At 43.0% G+C, this 19,886-nt stretch overlaps 1 protein-coding gene and 1 pseudogene across 3 annotated transcripts in view; one reads left to right on the top strand and one right to left on the bottom strand.

The window, feature by feature from the left end:
* LOC132230859 (guanylate-binding protein 6-like) overlaps positions 1–19,886 on the bottom strand; it is a 349,236-nt gene that overhangs the window by 157,580 nt on the left and 171,770 nt on the right. For all 3 annotated transcript variants that reach the window (XM_059688951.1, XM_059688952.1, XM_059688953.1), the window contains exons 2-3: positions 15,549–15,659; positions 3,896–4,091 (exon numbers count right to left, since the gene is read on the bottom strand). In XM_059688951.1, coding sequence (XP_059544934.1) covers positions 3,896–4,085 — 190 coding nt within the window. In that variant the 5' untranslated portion in view covers positions 4,086–4,091; positions 15,549–15,659. The remainder of the gene's footprint in view (positions 1–3,895; positions 4,092–15,548; positions 15,660–19,886) is intronic.
* The window catches only part of LOC132230858 (guanylate-binding protein 5-like), a 153,685-nt pseudogene that overhangs the window by 118,696 nt on the left and 15,103 nt on the right, over positions 1–19,886 (top strand).

Genomic DNA, 19,886 nt, shown 5'->3' with positions numbered 1-19,886 from the left:
CACCCAGACTGGCCAGGCACCCCTGTAGGGGCCCCCACCCTGAATGGGGTGTGACCAGCTGCAAACAGCCATCAGCCCATCATCCAGGCTGGCCAGGCACCCAAGCGGGACCCTCACCCTGATCCGGATCACCCTTCAGGACAAACCAGCCAGCCCCCACCCATGCACTAGGCCTCTATCCTATGTAGTAAAAGGTAATATGCAAACTGACCCTAAGAGCAGAAATACAGGGAATGACTGGTCACTATGACACACACTGACCACCAGGGGGCAGACTCTCAATGCAGGAGCTGCCCTCTTGTGGTCAGTCGCTCTCACAGTGGGGAGCTCTGCTCAGCCACAAACCAGGCTGATGGCTGCCAGTACAGCGGTGGTGGTGGGAGCCTCTCTTGCCTCCTCAGCAGCGCTAAGGATATCCGACTGCAGCTTAGGTCTGCTCCCTGCTGGCAAGTGGGCATCCCCTGAGGGCTGCCGGGCTGCCAGAGGGATGTCTGATTGCCAGCTTAGGCCCAATCCCCCGGGGAGCAGGCCTAAGCCAGCAAGTGGTCACCCCTGAGGGGTCCCAGACTGCAAGAGGGCACAGGCCAGGCTGAGAGACTCCCTACCCCCGAGTGCACAAATTTTTGTGCACTGGGCCTCTAGTAGTGAAAATAAATAAATACAGATAAATATGACAAACTAGGTAAAACTTTAACATTTTGTTAAGCAAAAGAAGCAAGATTCCCAAGAATACCTGAATAGACTTCCCTTTATTTATATTCAAGCTATTCTTACAAATCCATTCATAACTTATTAAATCACTTTTCAAAAGGAAGAGTGAAAGCATGCACCATGAAAATAAGAACATTGGTGAGCTCTAGTGAGGTGACAGAGAATAGAGCTAGGGCTTTTGGTTGCTGGTGATGTTTTATTTCTTGATATGGATAGTGATTACACAGAGGATCACTTTATTAACTTTGTGTATGTGTTGTGAAGTCTTCTGTGTTATAGTTCATATATTGAAAAGACTCGATAAAGAAAAGAGGGTATAATTTAGCAAAGTTTTACTCAAAAATGAAGCAAAATATTAAATGTTAGACAAACTGAGAGATGGGAATATATAAAATATACTAGAGGCCCGGTGCACTCCCTCAACCCAGCCTATGCCTTCTTACAGCTGGAACCCCTTGGAGCATGTCTACCTGCTGGCTTAGGACCACTCCCTGGGGGATTGGGTCAAAGCTGGCAGTCACACATCCCTCTGGCAGCCCAGGAGCCCTCAGGGGATGTCCACTTGCAAGTGAGGAACAGACCTAAGCTTCAGCTGGACATCCTTAGTGCTGCTGAGGAGGCAGGAGAGGCTCCTGTCACCACCCCTGTGCTGGAAGCCATCAGCCTGGCTTGTGACTGAGCAGAGCTCCCCCTGTGGTAGTGCACTGACCACTAGGAGGCAGTTCCTGCATTGAGCTCCTGCCTTGTGTGTCATAGTGACCAGTCATTCCCAGTCGTTCTGCTGTTAGGTCAATTTGCATATTACCCTTTTATTATATAGAATAGAGGCTTGGTTCATTGGTGGGGGCTGGCTGCTTTGCCCTGAGGGTGTCCCGGATCAGGGTGGGGGTACCACAGGGGTGCCTGGCCAGTCTGGGCGAGAGGCTGATGTTTGTTTGTAGGCTGGTCAAGCCCCCCAGTGGGGACCCTCATCCCTTGGGGTTTGGCCAGCCTGGAGAGGGGCTGATGGTTGTTTTCAGGTTGGCCACAGCCGCTTCAGGGTAGGGGCTCCCCTGGTGTGCCTGGCCAGCCTGGGTGAGGGGCTGAGGGCCGTTTTTCAGGCTGGCTACACCCCCTTCAGGGTGGGGGTCACCACTGGGGTGCCTGGCCAGCCTGGGTGAGGGACTAATGGCTGTTTTCAGACTGACAAAGCCCCACAATGACCGAAGCTCCCAGCTTTTTTTTTATTATTATTTGCTCCAGCTCCGTGGCCATGGTGACTTGAAGTAGCTATCTGGGGTTTATTTACCTTCTATAATTGAAACATTGTTGCATTGAGAGGAGGCAGCAGCCATTTGGGAAGCTTGGCTTCCTCCATCATTGGGGCAACAAAGCCTCCTGCTCGCTCCAGCTCCATGGCTGCCGGACCCCATCTTGGTTGGGTTAATTTGCATATAGTAGCTCTGATTGGCTGGTGTGCATGGCTTAAGGCATAGCGAAGGTACAGTCAATTTGAATGTTTATCTTTTATTAGTGTAGACTAGAGGCCCAGTACACAAAATTTGTGCACTCGGGGGTTCCCTCAGCCCGGCCTGTGCCCTCTTGCAGTCTGGGTCAACTTGGAGGATGTCCACCTACTGGCTTAGGCCTGCTCCCCGGGGGACCAGGCCTAAGCTGGTATTCAGACATCCCTCTGGCAGCCTGGGAGCCCTTGGGGGATGTTCACTTGCAAGCGGGAATCAGGCCTAAGCTGCAGTCGGACATCCTTAGCGTTGCTGAGGTGACGGTACAGGCTCCCGCCACCACTGCTAGGCTGGCAACCGTCAGCCTGGCTTGTGGCTGAACAAGGCTCTCCCTGTGGGAGTGCACTGACCACAAGGGGACAGCTCCTGCATTGAGCATCTGCCCCCTGGTGGTCAGTGTGTGTCATAGTGACTAGTCATTCCCAGTCATTCTGTTATTAGGGTCAATTTGCATATTACATTTTTATTATATAGGATAGAGGCCTGGTGCACAGGTAGGGGTTGGCTGGTTTGCCCTAAAGGATGTCCCGGATCAGGGTGGGGGTCCTGCTGGGGAGCTTGGCCAGCCTGGATGAGGGGCTGATGTCTGTTTTCAGGCTGGCCATACCCTCTTCAGGGTGGAGTTCCCCACTGGGGTACCTGGCCAGCCTGTGTTAAGGGTTAATGGCTATTTTCAGACTGGACACAGCCCCTTGAGGGTGTGTGTGGGGGTCCTGCTGGGGTGACTGGCCAGTCTGGGTGAGGGGCTGATGGCTGTTTTCAGGCTGGCCATGGCCGCAGGCTGGAAGCAGGTATCTGGGATTTATTTATCTTCTATAATTGAAACTTTGTAGCCTTGAGCGGAGCTCAGGGCCAGCAGGGCAGGCAGAAAGCTTGGCTTCCTCCATTGCTGAGGGCAACCCAAGCCTGCTCACTCCAGCTCCATGGCAGCTGCCATCTTAGTTGGGTTAATTTGCATATTCACTCCTGATTGGCTTGTGGACGTGACTTGTGTGCCTGCCTTGTGGGTGTAGTAGAGGTATGATCAATTTGCATGTTTCTCCCTTATTAAATTAGATTGTCTGTTGTTCCTTCCATCACTTTTTTTAAACAGGACATGTTGAACAATGTTTGTGTCCTTGTTGAAAATGACCTAAAGTTTAGGACAAAAGTGATAGGAGAGAAAGGAAGGGAATAATTGCTGGAGCTGAGCGCCTGAGCAGAAGGAGTAGATGGGATCAAGAATGATGGGTGTCTAGCCCTAACTGGTTTGGCTCAGTGGATAAAGCGTCAGCCTTCGGACAAAAGGTCCCAGGTTCGATTCCGGTGAAGGGCATGTACCTTGATTGTGGGCACATCCCCAGTAGGAGGTGTGAAGGAGACAGCTGATCGATGTTTCTCTCTCATCGATGTTTTTAACTCTCTATCCCTCTCCCTCTTCTCTGTAAAAAAACAATAAAATATATTTTTAAAAAAAAGAATGATGGATGTCTCTTTGGATAAAGCTAGGAATCCCTTATTACTGGCACAAAGAGTGAGGTTTTGTGGAACAATGGGGTTTAAGGATTTATTTGGTGGTAACAATTAGAACTTTTTTCAGTGGAAGACGTTAGGCTTTTTAAAGATGACCCTGAAGGAGGTGTGATCAGTCTGTGTTACCACTGTCTCCAAGCAAATGACTCCCACCCTAGAACAACACTCACCATGGTTCTGTCCTGCCAGGCGGTTCATCAGGTAGGATTTTCCTGTTCGATACAGACCTGCAATAGCCACCACCACCACAGGCTGAGAGATCTTGTCTAGAATCTCCAGTGCTTTTGGATTTACTGCCAGCTGATTATTCTGATTTTCCACCAGACAGATGGGGTCCATCATGGTGTTTCCAGAGGCCATGGTGAGCTGTAACTCAGAGCAACAACTTAGTACAACACAAGGTCCCAAAGTAATATCTAATGGTTATACAAGTCACATGCATGTCAGCTTTCTGTGTGTAGAGCTTAGAAATCAGTTTTCTACATGTGGCATGTTTCTAAAAGCTAAGTATTTACCTAGTGTGTCAAGGCCTGGCACAGATTCTTTATTTACATTATCATATTGATCTTTAATTAAACCCCAATACAACCTTGCACATGTGATGCATAAAAGAAATAGATGAGCAAAACATAACACTGGTGATGGAGCCGTGAGAACATTAACATATTGGGGGTAAGCAGAGGCAGAATGGGACATCCAGGAGATGAACAGTGACCAGAGAAGATACCTGGAGTAGAATAATTTACATCCTTGTTAACTGCATATATTTTTGAGCACCTACCATGAGCTGGGCACTGTTTTAAGTGCTTTGTATCAAGTATTGAACAAAATGGATACCAATTCCTGTTTCATGGAGCTCTATTCTATTGGGAGGAGAGAGACAATACAAAAAGCAAATAAGCAACATACATAGTATATGTATTTTAGATGATAAAAGGTGTTCAGGAGAAAACAACCTGGAACTGAGATAGAGATCATGGGGACTGAATTTAAATAGAGAATGTTGAGAATAGACCTTTGAGAAAAAGAGAAATAAATGTGCTCTGTGACCTTAAGGAGGACAAATGTAGTGAATCCTGGGAGCTGTAGCAATTGGAGGAGTGGAGACTTTGAGAGGAAGAAGACAAAGAATGAGACTCTCTCTCAAAATACCACAATACAGACCTTTATAGGACCCAGATACAGTGATTAATGCAGGAATTCATTTATTTAAACTTGAATAAAGGACACGTGTGTTTTTTTTCTGGACTGACAGGGAAGAGAGGCTGTAGCTTGGGTGATTTTGGGTATGCCCAGAGCTGCCATAGTCCCACAGCTGGTAGAGGTCCTACTTTACTGTTTCCATCACAGTGGGCATTTCATCATACAAGGAACAGAAAGTAGTCAAAATGCTTTGACTGTCACTTCACTTTCTCAAAGACAATCCTAAACAACATTCATGTGCTCCCTGCTCTCCTAGCTGTGCGCACTGGAAAGAGTAATTTTTCTCAGTCTGTTCTTCCATATATTGACAACACTAAAAATAACAATCTATTAGTGATTAAGGTCATTATAAAGGTTAAATATATGATGAAATTTATAATGCTCTTAAAATCCTGTGGTGCATACTGAATCCTATGTTAGTATTGATTAAAAATTGAGTGTTTAAGAGGGTAGGGATGTAAAGTTCTAAATGACAGTGAAGATTTGGCTTTGGACTGAACAGTGACATCTCTTTATCCAGTTGTGAGCATGTGGAGGACACATCCCATGAGTAGGACTCAGGTAGGACAGGAGCAGCTATAACAGCTGGAAGGGAAGACACTGAGGGGGATGGAGGACACGGAGTGAGGGTGGAGGGGTCAGTCCTGTGGGAGGAACCCAGAACAGTCCTGGGATATCTGAGAATAGATTCTGGAGTGGCTACCAGGTTTCAAACCCCAGGGTTCAAATCACTACCTCTTAGTGAGACCTTGTAAAAGGACTTACCTCTGTGAGCCTCCATTTACTTATCAGTGTGATAGATAAAGCAAGAATTCCTGCCTGACACATCACTGTAAAGACTGCTAACACACAGGGTCTCCATAATTAAAAGACTTTTCCAGGATTAATGTAGTGTTTAACAATGAGCAAGTTAGGCAATGTGTTGAAAGGTGTTAATGCATTGAGTAAGCTGCAAATTGCCAAGAAATAATATGTCTAAAATAGTTTTCTCAGAAAATAATATAAAAATTTTAAACACACATTCTCTGTACCATTTCTCTGTTTTTTGTGTTTTTTTTTTTAATTCTAAGGTTTATTGGGAGCAGAGGTTGGGAATAAACATTAGTCTTCTAAGGCTATGCTATAATCAGGAGAAATTGCAGAGTTTTTTTCTTGGAGAGAATATTTAAAATTTTGGAAGGAAAAGATGAGTTCACAAATATTTTACTAAAAAAAATTACAAGTAAACTGAAATACCCATTCCAAAAGCTGTTAATTTTAAATAATCAAGTAAAATGAAATAATTGCCCTGCATAGAGTTAGTTAGTTTCCAAAGTTACTCCTCAGGAGAGTCAGTCATCTGAAGTGATGGTGAAAACTACCGAAGCCTTGACTTCTCAGCAAGTGTGACAGGATATTCTGAGACTAAAGGCCCGGTGCACAAAAATTTGTGCACTGGCGCGGAGAGGGGGTGGAGCCGGGGGGAGGGTCCCTCAGCCGCACTTGTGCCCTCTCACAGTCTGGGACCCCTCGGGAGATAACGACCTGCTGGCTTAGGCCCGCTCCCGGGTGGAAGAGGGCAGGCCCGCTCCCGGGTGGAAGAGGGCAGGCCCAATCCCTAAGTGCAGCCCCTAGTCAGGCTCAGAGCAGGGCCGATTGGGGGGTTGGGGGGCCGCCCGCTGTCACACTCAAGGCAGGGTCAATGGGGAGGTTGCCACGCCACCCCCTGTCACGCACAGAGCAGGGTCGATCAGAGGGTTGGGACGCTGCCCCCTGTTATGCACAGAGCAGGGCCGATCAGGGGGTTGGGGAGCTCCCCCCTGTAATGCATATAGTAGGGCCAATAGGGGAGTTGGGGCACCACCCGCTGTCACACACAGAGCAGAGTGGATCAGGGACATGGGACACTGCCCCCTGTCACCCACAGAGCAGGGCTGATCAGGGTGTTGGGGCACTCTGCCCAGTCACACTCAGGGTAGGGCCGATGGGGAGGTTGCAGCTCTACCCCGTCACACACAGAGCAGGGCCCAAGGTGGGGTTGGGGCCTCGCACCCTGTCACACACAGAGCAGGGCTGATCAGGGTGTTGGGGCGCCTTCCCCTTTAACAAACAGAGCAGGGCAGATAGGGAGGTTTTGGCCCCACCCCCTATCACACACATAGCTGCAGGGCCATCAGGGGGTTTGGGCTTTGCCCCCTGTCATGCTGCTTCAGGGGCCAGGAGGCCTTGCGGCTCCACTGATCCCGGTGCTGGGAGGCATATTACCCTTTTACTATATAGGATAGAGGCCTGCTGCACGGGTGGGGGCTGGCTGGTTTTCCCTGAAGGGTATCCTGGATCAGGGTGCCTGGCCAGTGTGGGTGAGGGGCTGATGGCTGTTTGCCGCTGGTCACACCCCTTCAGGGTGGGGGTCCCCACTGGGGAGCCTGTCCAGCCTGGGTGAGGAGCTGAGGGCTGTTTTCAGGCTGGCAGGTGACGGAAGCTCCCAACCGCTCCTTTTTTTCTTTTTCTTTTTATTCTGGGCCCGCTTTAGCCCTGAGGCTTGGCTCCAGCTTTGAGGCCTCGGCTGCTGAAAGCAGGTATCTGGTTTTTTTGGGTTCTATAATCAAAACACTGTTTCAACTCCAGCTCTGAGATCCCGTCTGGCTGAAAGCAGGTTTCTGGGGTTTTGTTTAGCTTCTATATTTGTAACAATGTTTCAAACTGCAAGCTCAGAGGCCGGCTGTAGAGGGCTGCCTGGGAGGCACCTAGGCATTTTCTTATAATTATTGTCAATTGAACTCAGAGCACAGGCATAGCCACGCCCTGGGAACATGCTAGCCCAATAAGGGTGGGCATGTTAATCGGGCAGGGGCGGAACTAGATATGTAAATCTAGGCCTTTAAAATAAACCTGCTGTGTGGCTCAGCCCGCTTTTTGCCTCCTCTCCATCAGAGAGGATGGCGCCCACCTGGCCCCAGCTTAAAATCTATTTCTGCGTCTTGGTCTTTCTTTAATTTCTTAATCCCCAGCTCCTCCACTCAGCAAATGGACTGTTTCCTTTTCCATGCGGGACATGGAGAAGAGAGAAACAGCCCCCCACATTTGGCGCCCCCAAACAGGGACTGAGTACGGAGGCAAGAGAAGAAAGCGAGGGGGTCACTCCCAGAAGCGTGTGCACACAGATTCAAAGGAATAAGGTAAGGGGAGTGTATTGTTGTGAATTGATATGAAATAGCTAGGTGTAAAACATGGGTAATCCTCCAGAAAATGCTTTAAACTATGCTCTGTTAATTATAGTCAAATTCTTGATTTCTTTCTTAAGCTTTGTTGATGAAACCTGGGAAAAGGTTAGAAAGCAGTTGTGTGACCAATACTCAGCAAAAAGTCCAGAGAAAATTCCTATTTTAATCGGTGATGGCCTTGATTCAGCACAGGAGAGTTTAAGAATGTCTAAGTGGGGTGCAGCCATGGCCTTACAGTCTGGAGTGGAATGGCGCGAGTCTCTAAGAATACCATCTGCACCTCCTCTGCCTCCACGTGTAAACTACTTGTAACCAAGTAGAAAAGGATTAAAGGAATTTCTCAGCAACTGCCAATGATTCTTTATCTTAAAAAATCTTTTCTTTCCTTAAAAAAAAAATAAATAAAAATTGAAAAATAAAGTAAAAAGAGTAAATGCCAGACCATTACTGAGTCTTCCCCCTAAGAAACGAGGTGGGGGAAGCTCACGCGGTCATCCAATATGGACGTCACTCCCCAAGAAAGCCACTTCTTCGCCTCATCTTCGCCATCTTTATCCTTTTTTTCCAGCTAATGACTTAAAGCTTTTACAAATTCATAAATGCATCTGGGATTTCTGTGCACATGTAAAGGGAAAAGGCCAGTTTAAAAACGAGTGCGCATAGTTTTGAGCTGATCTTGACTTTTTGCTGTGTACAGAATAAAAACCCGAGACTGTTGTGGTCTTAAAAATGGCAAAGATGAACCTGAGAAAGAAATACAGGCTGGTTTCCCAAGGCGATCTAAAGTAGCTCTTTTGAAATTTCTTGACTTCCCCAGCAGGAAAATTGTGACCATTTTGAAATTTAGCAGTTATGCCAGGCTTATTGGCTGGAAACTTAAAACTTTTAATTTCAAATCATATAAAAGTATTGAGATTTATAATACTGAAATGTTGATCTGTGTATGCCTAGTATGAAGTCTAGATGATAGAAGTTAATCTATTAATTGAAAATGCCTTATATTTTATTTGAAATGTATCCTTAAATGTAAAAGTCTCTTTTCTTGCCATTGAAAAAGTTTAAAGCTACATACTTTTTTTAATGGAAGGAGGGGTAGACACACCCTTCCCCTAGCATGTAGGTAATCCAATTCCCGCCAGCAGCCATCTTTAGGAATGTTAATTTGCATTTCAATGGCTACACCTTTTGCTAGAGACCTTCCAAGAAAAGGTCAAGCAGCCAAAAGGTGGCTCCTTTGAAATCAGCTTTCCGCCAGTAGTCATTTTGTTAATACCTACAAGTTCGCTTCTCAGTTTCCCCGTGCAGAAAAAACATGGTTTAAAGTTAATTATTAGATTTTAAAATTTATTCTTAAAAATATAAAAGTGTAGTTAATCAAAGAACTGCTAACATTTGACTTGTAAGCTCTGAAAGTTTAAAGTGCAAATTTGAATCAGGAGAAATTAAATATCTAATGTATAACTTGTTTTTGAAAAAATAAAATGTGTTTTCTCTTAAATGATTAGGAATTCAAAATATGTTACTCATTGGTCTGATTTAAAAAAGAGGATTAATTTTATCTCAACTGAAAATTTTTTAATACAAAAACCAGTTTAAATTTGATTGATATTCTTTAAGATAATTATAAAGGGTATAAACAGCTAATGAGATTTCTGTTTGTCTACAATATAATGTTGGTCATCTATCTTTTAGGGGTTTTGGTTTGCTCTGTCAAAGAGCAGTGTAGACAGCCGCCACTTTGAGCTGCCTGACTTGGCAGCCGCCATGTTGGCCGCATGGCCTGCCGCTCCCCTGGGGGCCGCCATCTTGAAACAGCAAAGGCCCCGCCCACCCTCTGACTTAGCCAATCACAATAGGAATGTCTGCTCACTGAGGCAGGATGGGATTTCAGGGGTGGAGCTTTAGGTGGAGTTTTACTACGGAAATGCGGATGGGGCAGAAAGTGTGCTTGCCTCGTGAATTTATTTAATACTATTTTTAAGAAAATATTTTTAATACTTAATAAATTAGCAATCACGGTCTTAATATAATTTCAGTGGTATGATAGACCAATGTTTTCAGCAGTTGGCTTTATAAGGGCCAACAATAGAGCTCATATTTCTTAAAAGGCTTGTAGATAAGAGACATTTTTAAGTCATCTTAAATTCTCATAGTTATACATATATCATAAACAAATAAAGAGTAATTGATTCCATGGTCAAGACTAGATCCTATTATGTTGAGAACTGCTTTTAAATGTTGAAAAATTTTTTAATGAGATGTGTATTTGACAGTTTTTCCCAAGTGCAATATTTCAAAATATAATATGCTTGGTTGCATAAGAAATTTCTGCCAAATAAAAGAAAAAATTGATTTATTTGTAGCAATGTCTTTATTTAAACTAACAAAAGCACCATGCTGCTGCATTTTAAATTAGGCTGGAGGTGGGGCAGCATTTGCACCTCGTGTATCAGACATAAAATTACTAAATTTACTAATCTTTGTAAGCAATTGAATCCTAGTAAAGTAAAATTCTTCTAAAAAGTTACTGAAGGCTTCCCATGATCCCTCTGTATATGCAAATAAGCCAAAAGGGAATGCTGTTTAAAAATATTATTTTAAATTTAAATAAAAAGGAGAAATTTTAATATTTTGAAATATCTTCCACTAATATTTATAGGATAATCTAATGCTTTGCTGTTAAAATACCAAATCTGAAAATAAGTACAGTCACCATAAATGTTTAATGACTTTGACTTGAAATACATGGCCTTGTGGCACTATCAGTCAACATCCAAGAAGTAATCCTATAGGTTACTTGGTGTAAAAGAGAAAGATTTTTCTTTTTTAAGTTGAAGTTCTCCAAGTGTAATCCAGCAGGAAGAAGACAAACCAGACAATCAACAGCCCAGAGACCACCTGGGGCACAGTAAAGTGAAGTATGGTAACAATTAACTCTGGTAAAAATTGTAAGTTTCATATTGGTCTTAGAAGGCACATTTTTCCTTTACCTGGGAAGGACAGCACAACTATCCCAAGGTCAGAGGGCTCCAGTTAGTGTATCAACTCAGTGTTCTGGAGACCCAAAATTATAATTTAGATAACATGCCTAAGTTTAACCTAGGTTACCCAAGGACTCTAGATAATGTATTTACCCAAAACTGTAGTTTGGATGGCATGCTGTCTCTGTTTCTGTAAATTGCCTTTTTTTTGCAAACGAGGTTCCTCATTCCAAACTTGAGACAGCCAATTTAAAATTGAATTGTCATGACCTAGAGCAAAGAATATTCTTACATGGTATTATTCTACAAGTTTTACTCATAATTTTGATGCTTTAAAACAGTATATTGTACATTTATCCCAAACAAACTTACAAATTAATTCTTTGAATGTTTGGCAACAATTAAATATTTAAGAACATAAAAGGATTTATTCCCTTCCACTATGTGGAAGGCCCCCTGGGAAGGCACTTAAGCATTCTGTATTGACCTCTCTTGACCTTTTTGCCAAGAAGATTTCCTCTTCTCACAATTCAATTGCCTACAGCTGTTACCTGAGCTCTCCGTTCAAACTGAGATCATGTAAAGCTGGTACCATGGATCTGTCTCTTGCCCAATGGTGTAAGTTGGGCCCTCTCTGGAGAAGAAACCTGGGTTCCCTATGATCAATGCCGGGACCCCGCCAGCAGGCGAGGGGATCCAAAGGTAGTTTCTGGGCATGGAGGCCAGAGGGACATAGGCTACCAAGGAGACAAAACTGAACCTCACATCACCCTACTTGGCCCAGAGATGGCTGGTAGTCAAAGACGGGTAAGACCTCACAGGGTGGGGCGACCTAAGACAGGCACAGTCGGGGGCCAGTAGGAGAAAACTTGGGGATCAACAGAGGTGGGGCACAGGTCCTCACCCCCCCCAATGGTGCAGGGGCTTGAACACTCGCCCCTTCTGAGGAAGTTCTCCTGTCCCCATGGCTGCTTCTTGCTTCCCATGCCCAGCCCAGATCAGGAACCAAATAACAAGAGACTTGGTCCAGCTGAAAATGGTACCCAGAAAAACGAAGACTTAGTTAACAGACCCTAAATTTAAATCTAGCCTAACAACAGAAATGCTTAAGCCTCCTCAAGGATGTAAAGTGATCCTTTCAATTAATATTTACAGTGTAAATTAAGATTATTGTTAAAATATTAAATTTGACAATAAAATAGTTGTTAAGTTTTCAAATTAATTAAATTTGGCTAACTTGGAATAAGTAATTATTCAAAAAGTATTAACCAAAATTTTCATTTCATGGTAAAATTGCTTAACATGCTATAAACCTAAAGCAGACATATTTTATGCAAAAAGTTGGAATTTAAAGTTATCTAGACTGCATTGTAAGTTTTCTGAAAAGCCTCCTAATAATTAAATAAAAAAAAGGGGGGGGGGATAGTGAAAAAATATAGTGGAAAAATGCCATGTAAGAAAATAAATCCTGTAACTAAATTAAAATTTTTTCGTTAGCGAGACACCCAGGAAAAACACAGATGATGTCAGGGAAAGCCAGGAGAAGATCATTTCAAAGAAAAAATCCCAAGTAAGGTTTTCTTTATTAACCTTTGGTCGAGAATACATTTGTATATTTTCAGAAGAACAGCTCCGAGACCATGTAGATTCTGGCAACAACAGATCCCAACTGACCAGATTGCTCCAGCCACAAAGACAGGAGAGACAGTTCAGAGATGGAGATGGTGAAGACGCCTTGTCATGATAGCAGTCAGCACCTGTGCATTGCTGCAGGTTGCCCAGGACCAAGAGCAAGGAAGAAGGAGCAATGCAGCCAATTCGGGTGCCAGAGCGTTACATCCGTCACCACAATGGACTCAGTACTGCCCTAATGACAGCAAAAGGGAAGAAGAAGAAAACTGAAAGACGCAAGGGACTGTTGTGCCAATGTGGAGTCATCTGAAGAAGTTAACGACTGAAGCGCAACAGATTGTGGAAAAGCAAGAAGTTGAAGCTACTTCTTCAACCATGTTCCTGCTCATGCTAGCATCTGTTAGCTGCCAGTCTTCTGCAAAGTTTGGCGCAGCCAAGTCCAAGGACTCTGAGTAAATATACACCAGCAGCAAAAGAGACTTTTTTTCATTTAGTAGCAAAAATGTTAATATGTTTATAGTTCTGATTTCTCATATTGTTGTTTTGCATTGGCATTGTTTTGTTATTATTTAATAGCCAGTTTTGTTCTTAACATTCAAATTTTGAAAATGATAGCATGTATGTAGTTTAGTTTTTGCATTTGTATTGTTTGCAATTGTTTTAATTCTAGAGCCCTACTATTGTTTAAAATTTTACTTTTATTATAGTAGCTTAAAAACAAAAACGGGGGAGATGTAGAGGGCTGCCTGGGAGGCACCTAGGCATTTTCTTATAATTATTGTCAATTGAACTCAGAGCACAGGCATAGCCACGCCCTGGGAACATGCTAGCCCAATAAGGGTGGGCATGTTAATCGGGCAGGGGCGGAACTAGATATGTAAATCTAGGCCTTTAAAATAAACCTGCTGTGTGGCTCAGCCCGCTTTTTGCCTCCTCTCCATCAGAGAGGATGGCGCCCACCTGGCCCCAGCTTAAAATCTATTTCTGCGTCTTGGTCTTTCTTTAATTTCTTAATCCCCAGCTCCTCCACTCAGCAAATGGACTGTTTCCTTTTCCATGCGGGACATGGAGAAGAGAGAAACAGCCCCCCACAGCCGGCAGCGGCAGGCGGGGGATGTTGGCTTCCCCCATCACTGAAGCAATCAAGCCTCATGTTTGCTTCAAGCTGCCTGGCTTCCGGCCGCAATCTTGGCTGGCAATTAATTTGCATATCGCCCTGATTAGCCAATGGGAAGGGTAGTGGAGGTATGGCTAATTACCATGTTTCTCTTTTATTAGATAGGATGGTTCTTGTATGGAACACACATGAGAAACAATGCCCAGTAAACAAACATCATTAACGTTTATAGTTATTTCTAACAGTTGGTGATGAATTAAATTATTGTACATCAAACAACTTTGTAATATCTTTGGGATATTAAGTATTATTAAATACAAAATATTGGAAGTCAATCTTACAGGATTTAAATTGTCTGTAAATTAAGGAATAACTTTTCTCTCTGTTTCTCCAATGCCTGGAGATGTGCAGTGGGAGGGGGTGGTGGTCCTTGGGTGTTGATAACAGGAGACAGGATCTCAGCTGTCCTAACTCTCCCTGTCCCTGAGGAGGGAGAGGGAGATGGAGGGGGAGAGACTCCACCAGGAGCCTCTGCAAGTGGATGGGGTTTACTCCATCCATCCCAGGAAGGATTTAGCCCCTTTTGGCATCTGAAGGTGGATGTGTTCCTCTTCCCTCATGGAGTGCTGATTTTGTAGCCCTGGAAGGGTACCAGGGGGCAGCACATCCTGGTGACAAGGTCGATGAACTCTTGTTGCCTTACAGAGGCCTCTGATCCAAACAGAAGACCAGAGCTTCTAGTAGCCAGGCCCAGTACTAGCCTCAGCTGACCCCTTGCCTTCCAGTGCCAAGTCTGTGCTTCCAGTGTGGGGTGTGCATTTAGGCACCTGTTGTTGATGTTAAGAAACATGGGCCTGGAAGAGCAAGTCTAGGAGGGAACTTTCATGTCTTGGGTGCTGCAGACAGAGGACACGTTCTCTGCTGTCCTAGCTCTTCCCTCCCTCACTCCTGCTTATCTGGCTACTCCGGATACTGACCACTTTAGAAGTTGAAAACCATGCCAGATACTTATTACAGCCAAGTAGTTAATGGTCAGGTTGATTAGAACCCAAATCAAAATAAAAAAAGACATGCAGTTTTTTTGCTGTTAGAGAAGTAGGTGAGGAGTGAAGTCCATGCCAAGGCATGGAATTTAGAGGCAGTTTCCAGAAGTCAGATAAACAAAATGTTGGCTTTAGCGATGCAACACAGTAGGTTCTTTAATGAGAAACTTTTTAGTAAAGTCATTTGGAGAAATTCTACTTGTAAGAGGTAATAAAGCAGTTGGCATAAAAATTTGGATCTAGTGAATCTGGGCTGTTTTATTTTATTTTTTAAAGTACAGTTCAATTTTATTTTCTATTACAGTTCAATATTGTATGAGTTTCATCATTCTGCATATTGGTTAGACATTTCTATAATTTAGGAAGTGAGACCCCCAATAAATCTAGTACCCACCTGGCAGCCTGAATAATTATTACCATATTATTGAATACATTCCTTAGGCTGTCCATTAAATCCCTGTGACAGTTTTATAGCTGCTAATTTCTACTCAGCACCTTAATCCCTTCCTATTCTCATTCAGCCCCTATCATTCCTCCCACCTGGAAACCAGAACCTGGGTTACTTCTAAACCAAGGAATCTACTCTGAAACAAAACTCATATGTGTGACTAAAATGTATGGTGTTTTTGAAATAAAGTTCTTACCTGTTTTTTCTCCTCAGTGTAGGTTGGAGCGGTTTCTGTTACTTCTCTGTCTTTCACTGGACGGTTGGGCTTTTATTCACCTGTCCGATGTCATCTGACTTTCCGGAATTCCTAAAGACCCATTAATTAGAAGTAAAAGATTTAGAGTAATGTGAAACTGAAGGCACTGAGTGCAAAGCAATGACACAACATCTAAAAAAGAAATTTTCTGAAAGCTATCCAAGGAGGGTTCTTGGATTACACAGGATTCTTAACTACCATATTTTTCTGTGTATAAGATCCTATTTTTTCCTAAAATTGTAAGCCTGGAGTGAGCACCAAAGCCCCACTGAAGCAATTCTTGCCCCGAAGGGGTGTCTCCAGCACAGAAGTTCTCCCACTGCAGACCCAGCTGATTCTCACAGCCAATTGGCCTGGAGGTCAATCCCTCCCAGTGTTACCTAAAACAGTCAAGGCTTAATGACAAGAAGACTGTGCACAAAGCCCACAAAGAGATGCACCAAGAGTGTCTACCTCAAGTAATTGGGGAGGCTGAGCCACTGGGCCCTATAGGACACCTAGCACAGAAAGCCACTCTATCGACACAGCGACACAGCGAAACATAAAAAAATGCAGAGAAAAAGAAACAGGACACAATGACAGAAATGGAGGAAAGCAAACTACTGGATATAGAGTTCAAAAACCACACTTTTAAGGGTTTTCAAGAATTGTTCTAGAAACCGCCAATAAACTTAATGAGACCCTCAAGAAATCTAATGGGACCCTCGAGGTTGTGATAAAGGACCAAGCATACACTGACTGAAATAAAGGATATTATGCAGAGTTCCAACAGCAAACTAGAGGATCACAAGAATCAAGTCAAAGATTTGAAATATGAAGAAGCAAAAAACACCCAACCGGAAAAGCAAAATGAAAAAAGAATCCAAAAATATGAAGATAGTGTAAGGAGCCTCTGGGACAGCTTCAAGTCTACCTGTGGGAAACTGTTTATTGCCTTCACTATCTGATAAGCATAGACAGAGAACCCCCCGAAGGCTGGGTGCCTTTGAAGCCCTAGCAAAGGTTGGAGCAAGGTGCCACCTCTGTTTGTCAAGACAGTGGTAGCTGAAACTACTCCCCTATTTATTATGTAAATCCTTGCTGATGGGCTAGTCTGCCTGTTAATGGGAGGTCGCCTGCCCAAGGGCTATGCTATGGGTGCATCCCAGATCAATAAAAGCTTGGTGAGGCCTGAGCACGGGTGGAAGTCCTTTCCTTGAGTTGGACTTGCCCGTCTGGTCCCCCAATATTCCCAAATTATCTCTTGTCTTCTCTTTCATTTGTGTGCGGCTCTGCTTCCAGTTCCTGAACCCTGACCCACGCGGGACATGGGAAGGAAACACTCAACATCTACCAACACCAGAATTATAGGGGTGCCAGAAGAAGAGAGAAAACAAGGTATTGAAAACCTATTTGAAGAAATAATGACAGAAAACTTCCCCCACCTGGTCAAAGAAATAGACTTGCAAGTCCAGGAAGCCCAGAGAACCCCAAACAAAAGGAATCCAAAGAGGACCACACCAAGACACATCATAATTAAAATGCCAAGAGCAAAAGACAAAGAAAGAATCTTAAAAGCAGCAAGAGAAAGAAACTCAGTTACCTACAAGGGAATACCCATACGACTTTCAGCTGATTTCTCAACAGAAACTTTGCAAGCCAGAAGGGAGTGGCAAGAAATATTCAAAGTGATGAATGCCAAGAACCTACAACCAAGATTACTTTATCCAGCAAAGCTATCATTCAGAATAGAAGGTCAGAAAAGAGCTTCACAGATAAGGAAAAGCTAAAGGAGTTCATCACCACCAAACCAGGATTATATGAAATGCTGAAAGGTATCCTTGAAGAAGAAGAAGAAGAAGAAGAAGAAGAAGAAGAAGAAGAAGAAGAAGAAGAAGAAGAAGAAGAAGAAGAAGAAGAAGAAGCTAAAGATACAAATTATGAACAACAAATACACATCTATCAACAAGTGAATCTAAAAATCAAGTGAATAAATAATCTGATGAACAGAATAAACTGGTGATTATAATAGAATCAGGGGCATAGAAAAAAAATAAATAAAATACAATAAAATTGTAAGCCTGAAAATCCAGGGGTATCTTATACACAGAAGTCAGCTGAGGAGGGAACCAAGTGGGTGCATAGCTACCCATACCTTGTCAAACAGGTTTCCTCCAATCAGGAGCCTTGTTATTACTGTGGTTATCTGATGCCATAATTATGGGTGGAAGTGGAGAGTGCCACAGAAGCAACAGGGACCAGAACTTTCTGAGCTCATAAAGATGTTAAAAAGTAAAAAGATAAATACTGGTAAATGATTGTCTTATTCTACAAAATTCAAACTGAATGTAATCACTTATGCAAAAGATCATGGAAATAGAGCTGCAGAGAGACAATTTGGACCTCCTCCCACTGTATGTATGATCAGACAGTGGAGAAAACAGGAAGAGCAACTCCTTAAGATGGTAAAAAAAGAAGGCCTTAGGAGAAAAATCACCAAAAAGTTAAAAATATTGATATCTTAATTTTGGGTTGGAAAAGTGGGGGGTGTCTTATACATGGGGTCTCTCATACATGGGGATGTCTTATACATGGACAAATATGGTAGTTCAGTTTGACAAAAGCTCAGCTCCAGTTGGGTGTGGTCAACAAGATGTGGCTCCCACTTTCCTCTTTCAAGCACGGTAAGGTGTGTCACTGGGAGAGGCAGGACATCAGTATTTCTCATCGCCTTCAACACTGAGTTGCAGAAATTAAATTCCTGGAGGTTGGGGCTCCCAACCCACACCCATCTCTACTCATAGAGTGAAAGCTCCAGCTGATGAATAGCAGGCTGAGATGCATTGCCTGGTCTGCTCACCCTCCCTCTGGCTCACTTGTAGGAAGGAGTTTCCAAGCTGGGAGAGGCAAGTGGGGAAGACCAGAGGCTACCACCCATACCCAGGGGAAGAGCAGTGGCTCAGAGATATTTTCCCAGGGAGAGAGACAGTGCATCATCACAGAGATCTGTGAAGTTCTCCCCCAAAGAACTGATTTTTTTTGAAACAGTGTGGGGACTTGAGGAAACTTTATTAGTAGCAAGTTGAGTTTACACAAAATACAAAAGGAAGGTGTCAGGGAGGAAGCAAGTGACCTCAGATGGTAATACAAATCCATATAGAAAAACAAAGAGCACCAGTAAGATAATTGTGTAATGATGAAAGACAGTATAAATACAGATTTCCTCTCCTTTCTCCTATTAACTGGTTTTAAGAACAATTGTATACAGCAATATGTATATAATTGTATTGCAGGGCCTATTTCATACTTAAAAGTAATATATTGATTACTTTTTATTACAATAGCAGAATAAAGGAGGTAAGTGGTTTCACAGCCTATTGAAATAAAGATATGACATGTTATTATAACATGGACTCATAGGAATACAGAGATGCAGAGATTGTAATAAATAAAGTTATTATAAAAAGGCCAATACATTTCTTTTTTTCTTCTTCATTCTCTTTAAAAGACATATAATCATATAAATTAATAACTATCAAAATGTAATGTTGGGCTTGTTACATATATAGATTATACATGCAATTCATAATATATGTGTAAAAAATAGCACTAAATGGAGGTAAGAGGGAATAGAGTTATAGGAGTAACTGTTATGCATTTCACTGGAATTAATTTAGCATAAATTGGAGGTATATTCTTTTTCATTTTAATTTTATTGCATTTATTGGTGTGACATTGCTTAATAAAGTTACCTTGGTTTCAAGAGTACAATTCTGTAATACATCATCTGTATTGTATGTTTACCACTCAAAGTCAAGTCTCTTTCTGTTCCCATTTATCCCCCTTTTCTCTTTTCTATCTTCCCACCCCCTTTTGCCTTTAGTCATTACCATACTTTTTATATATGTCAGTATTTTTGTGTTTGCTTTTTTTTGTTGTTGTTGTTATTTTGCTTAATCTCTTCACCTTTTTCACCCATGCCTTGCTATCATTTCACATATACTGGTAGTCCTATCATTTTAGATTTTTCAAAAGTTCCCACAAAAACTCTTAACACCAACTGCTGCTCTTCCCCTATCTTTTTATTCCTTACTTTCACTCCTTTCTTGAGCACCAGGTCATAGGAGTGTTCAACCTTGTTAATTTCTTCTGAGTAGAGAATGTATGCTTCAGACACAGAGAAAGTTCCTTTTGAAATGCCTTCCATCAGCGGCTCTGAAACCTGTGTAAGCTGAGCCTGGCAATATTTGAGAGATTCCTCTTCATTCTTCAGCAAGGAATTTTCCTTCATTTTCTCCA

Source organism: Myotis daubentonii, chromosome 3 (assembly GCF_963259705.1).
Source record: "Myotis daubentonii chromosome 3, mMyoDau2.1, whole genome shotgun sequence".
Lineage (NCBI taxonomy): Eukaryota > Metazoa > Chordata > Mammalia > Chiroptera > Vespertilionidae > Myotis > Myotis daubentonii.
The sequence above is the reverse complement of the archived record's forward strand: the minus strand, read 5'-3'. Positions and strand labels throughout refer to the sequence as shown.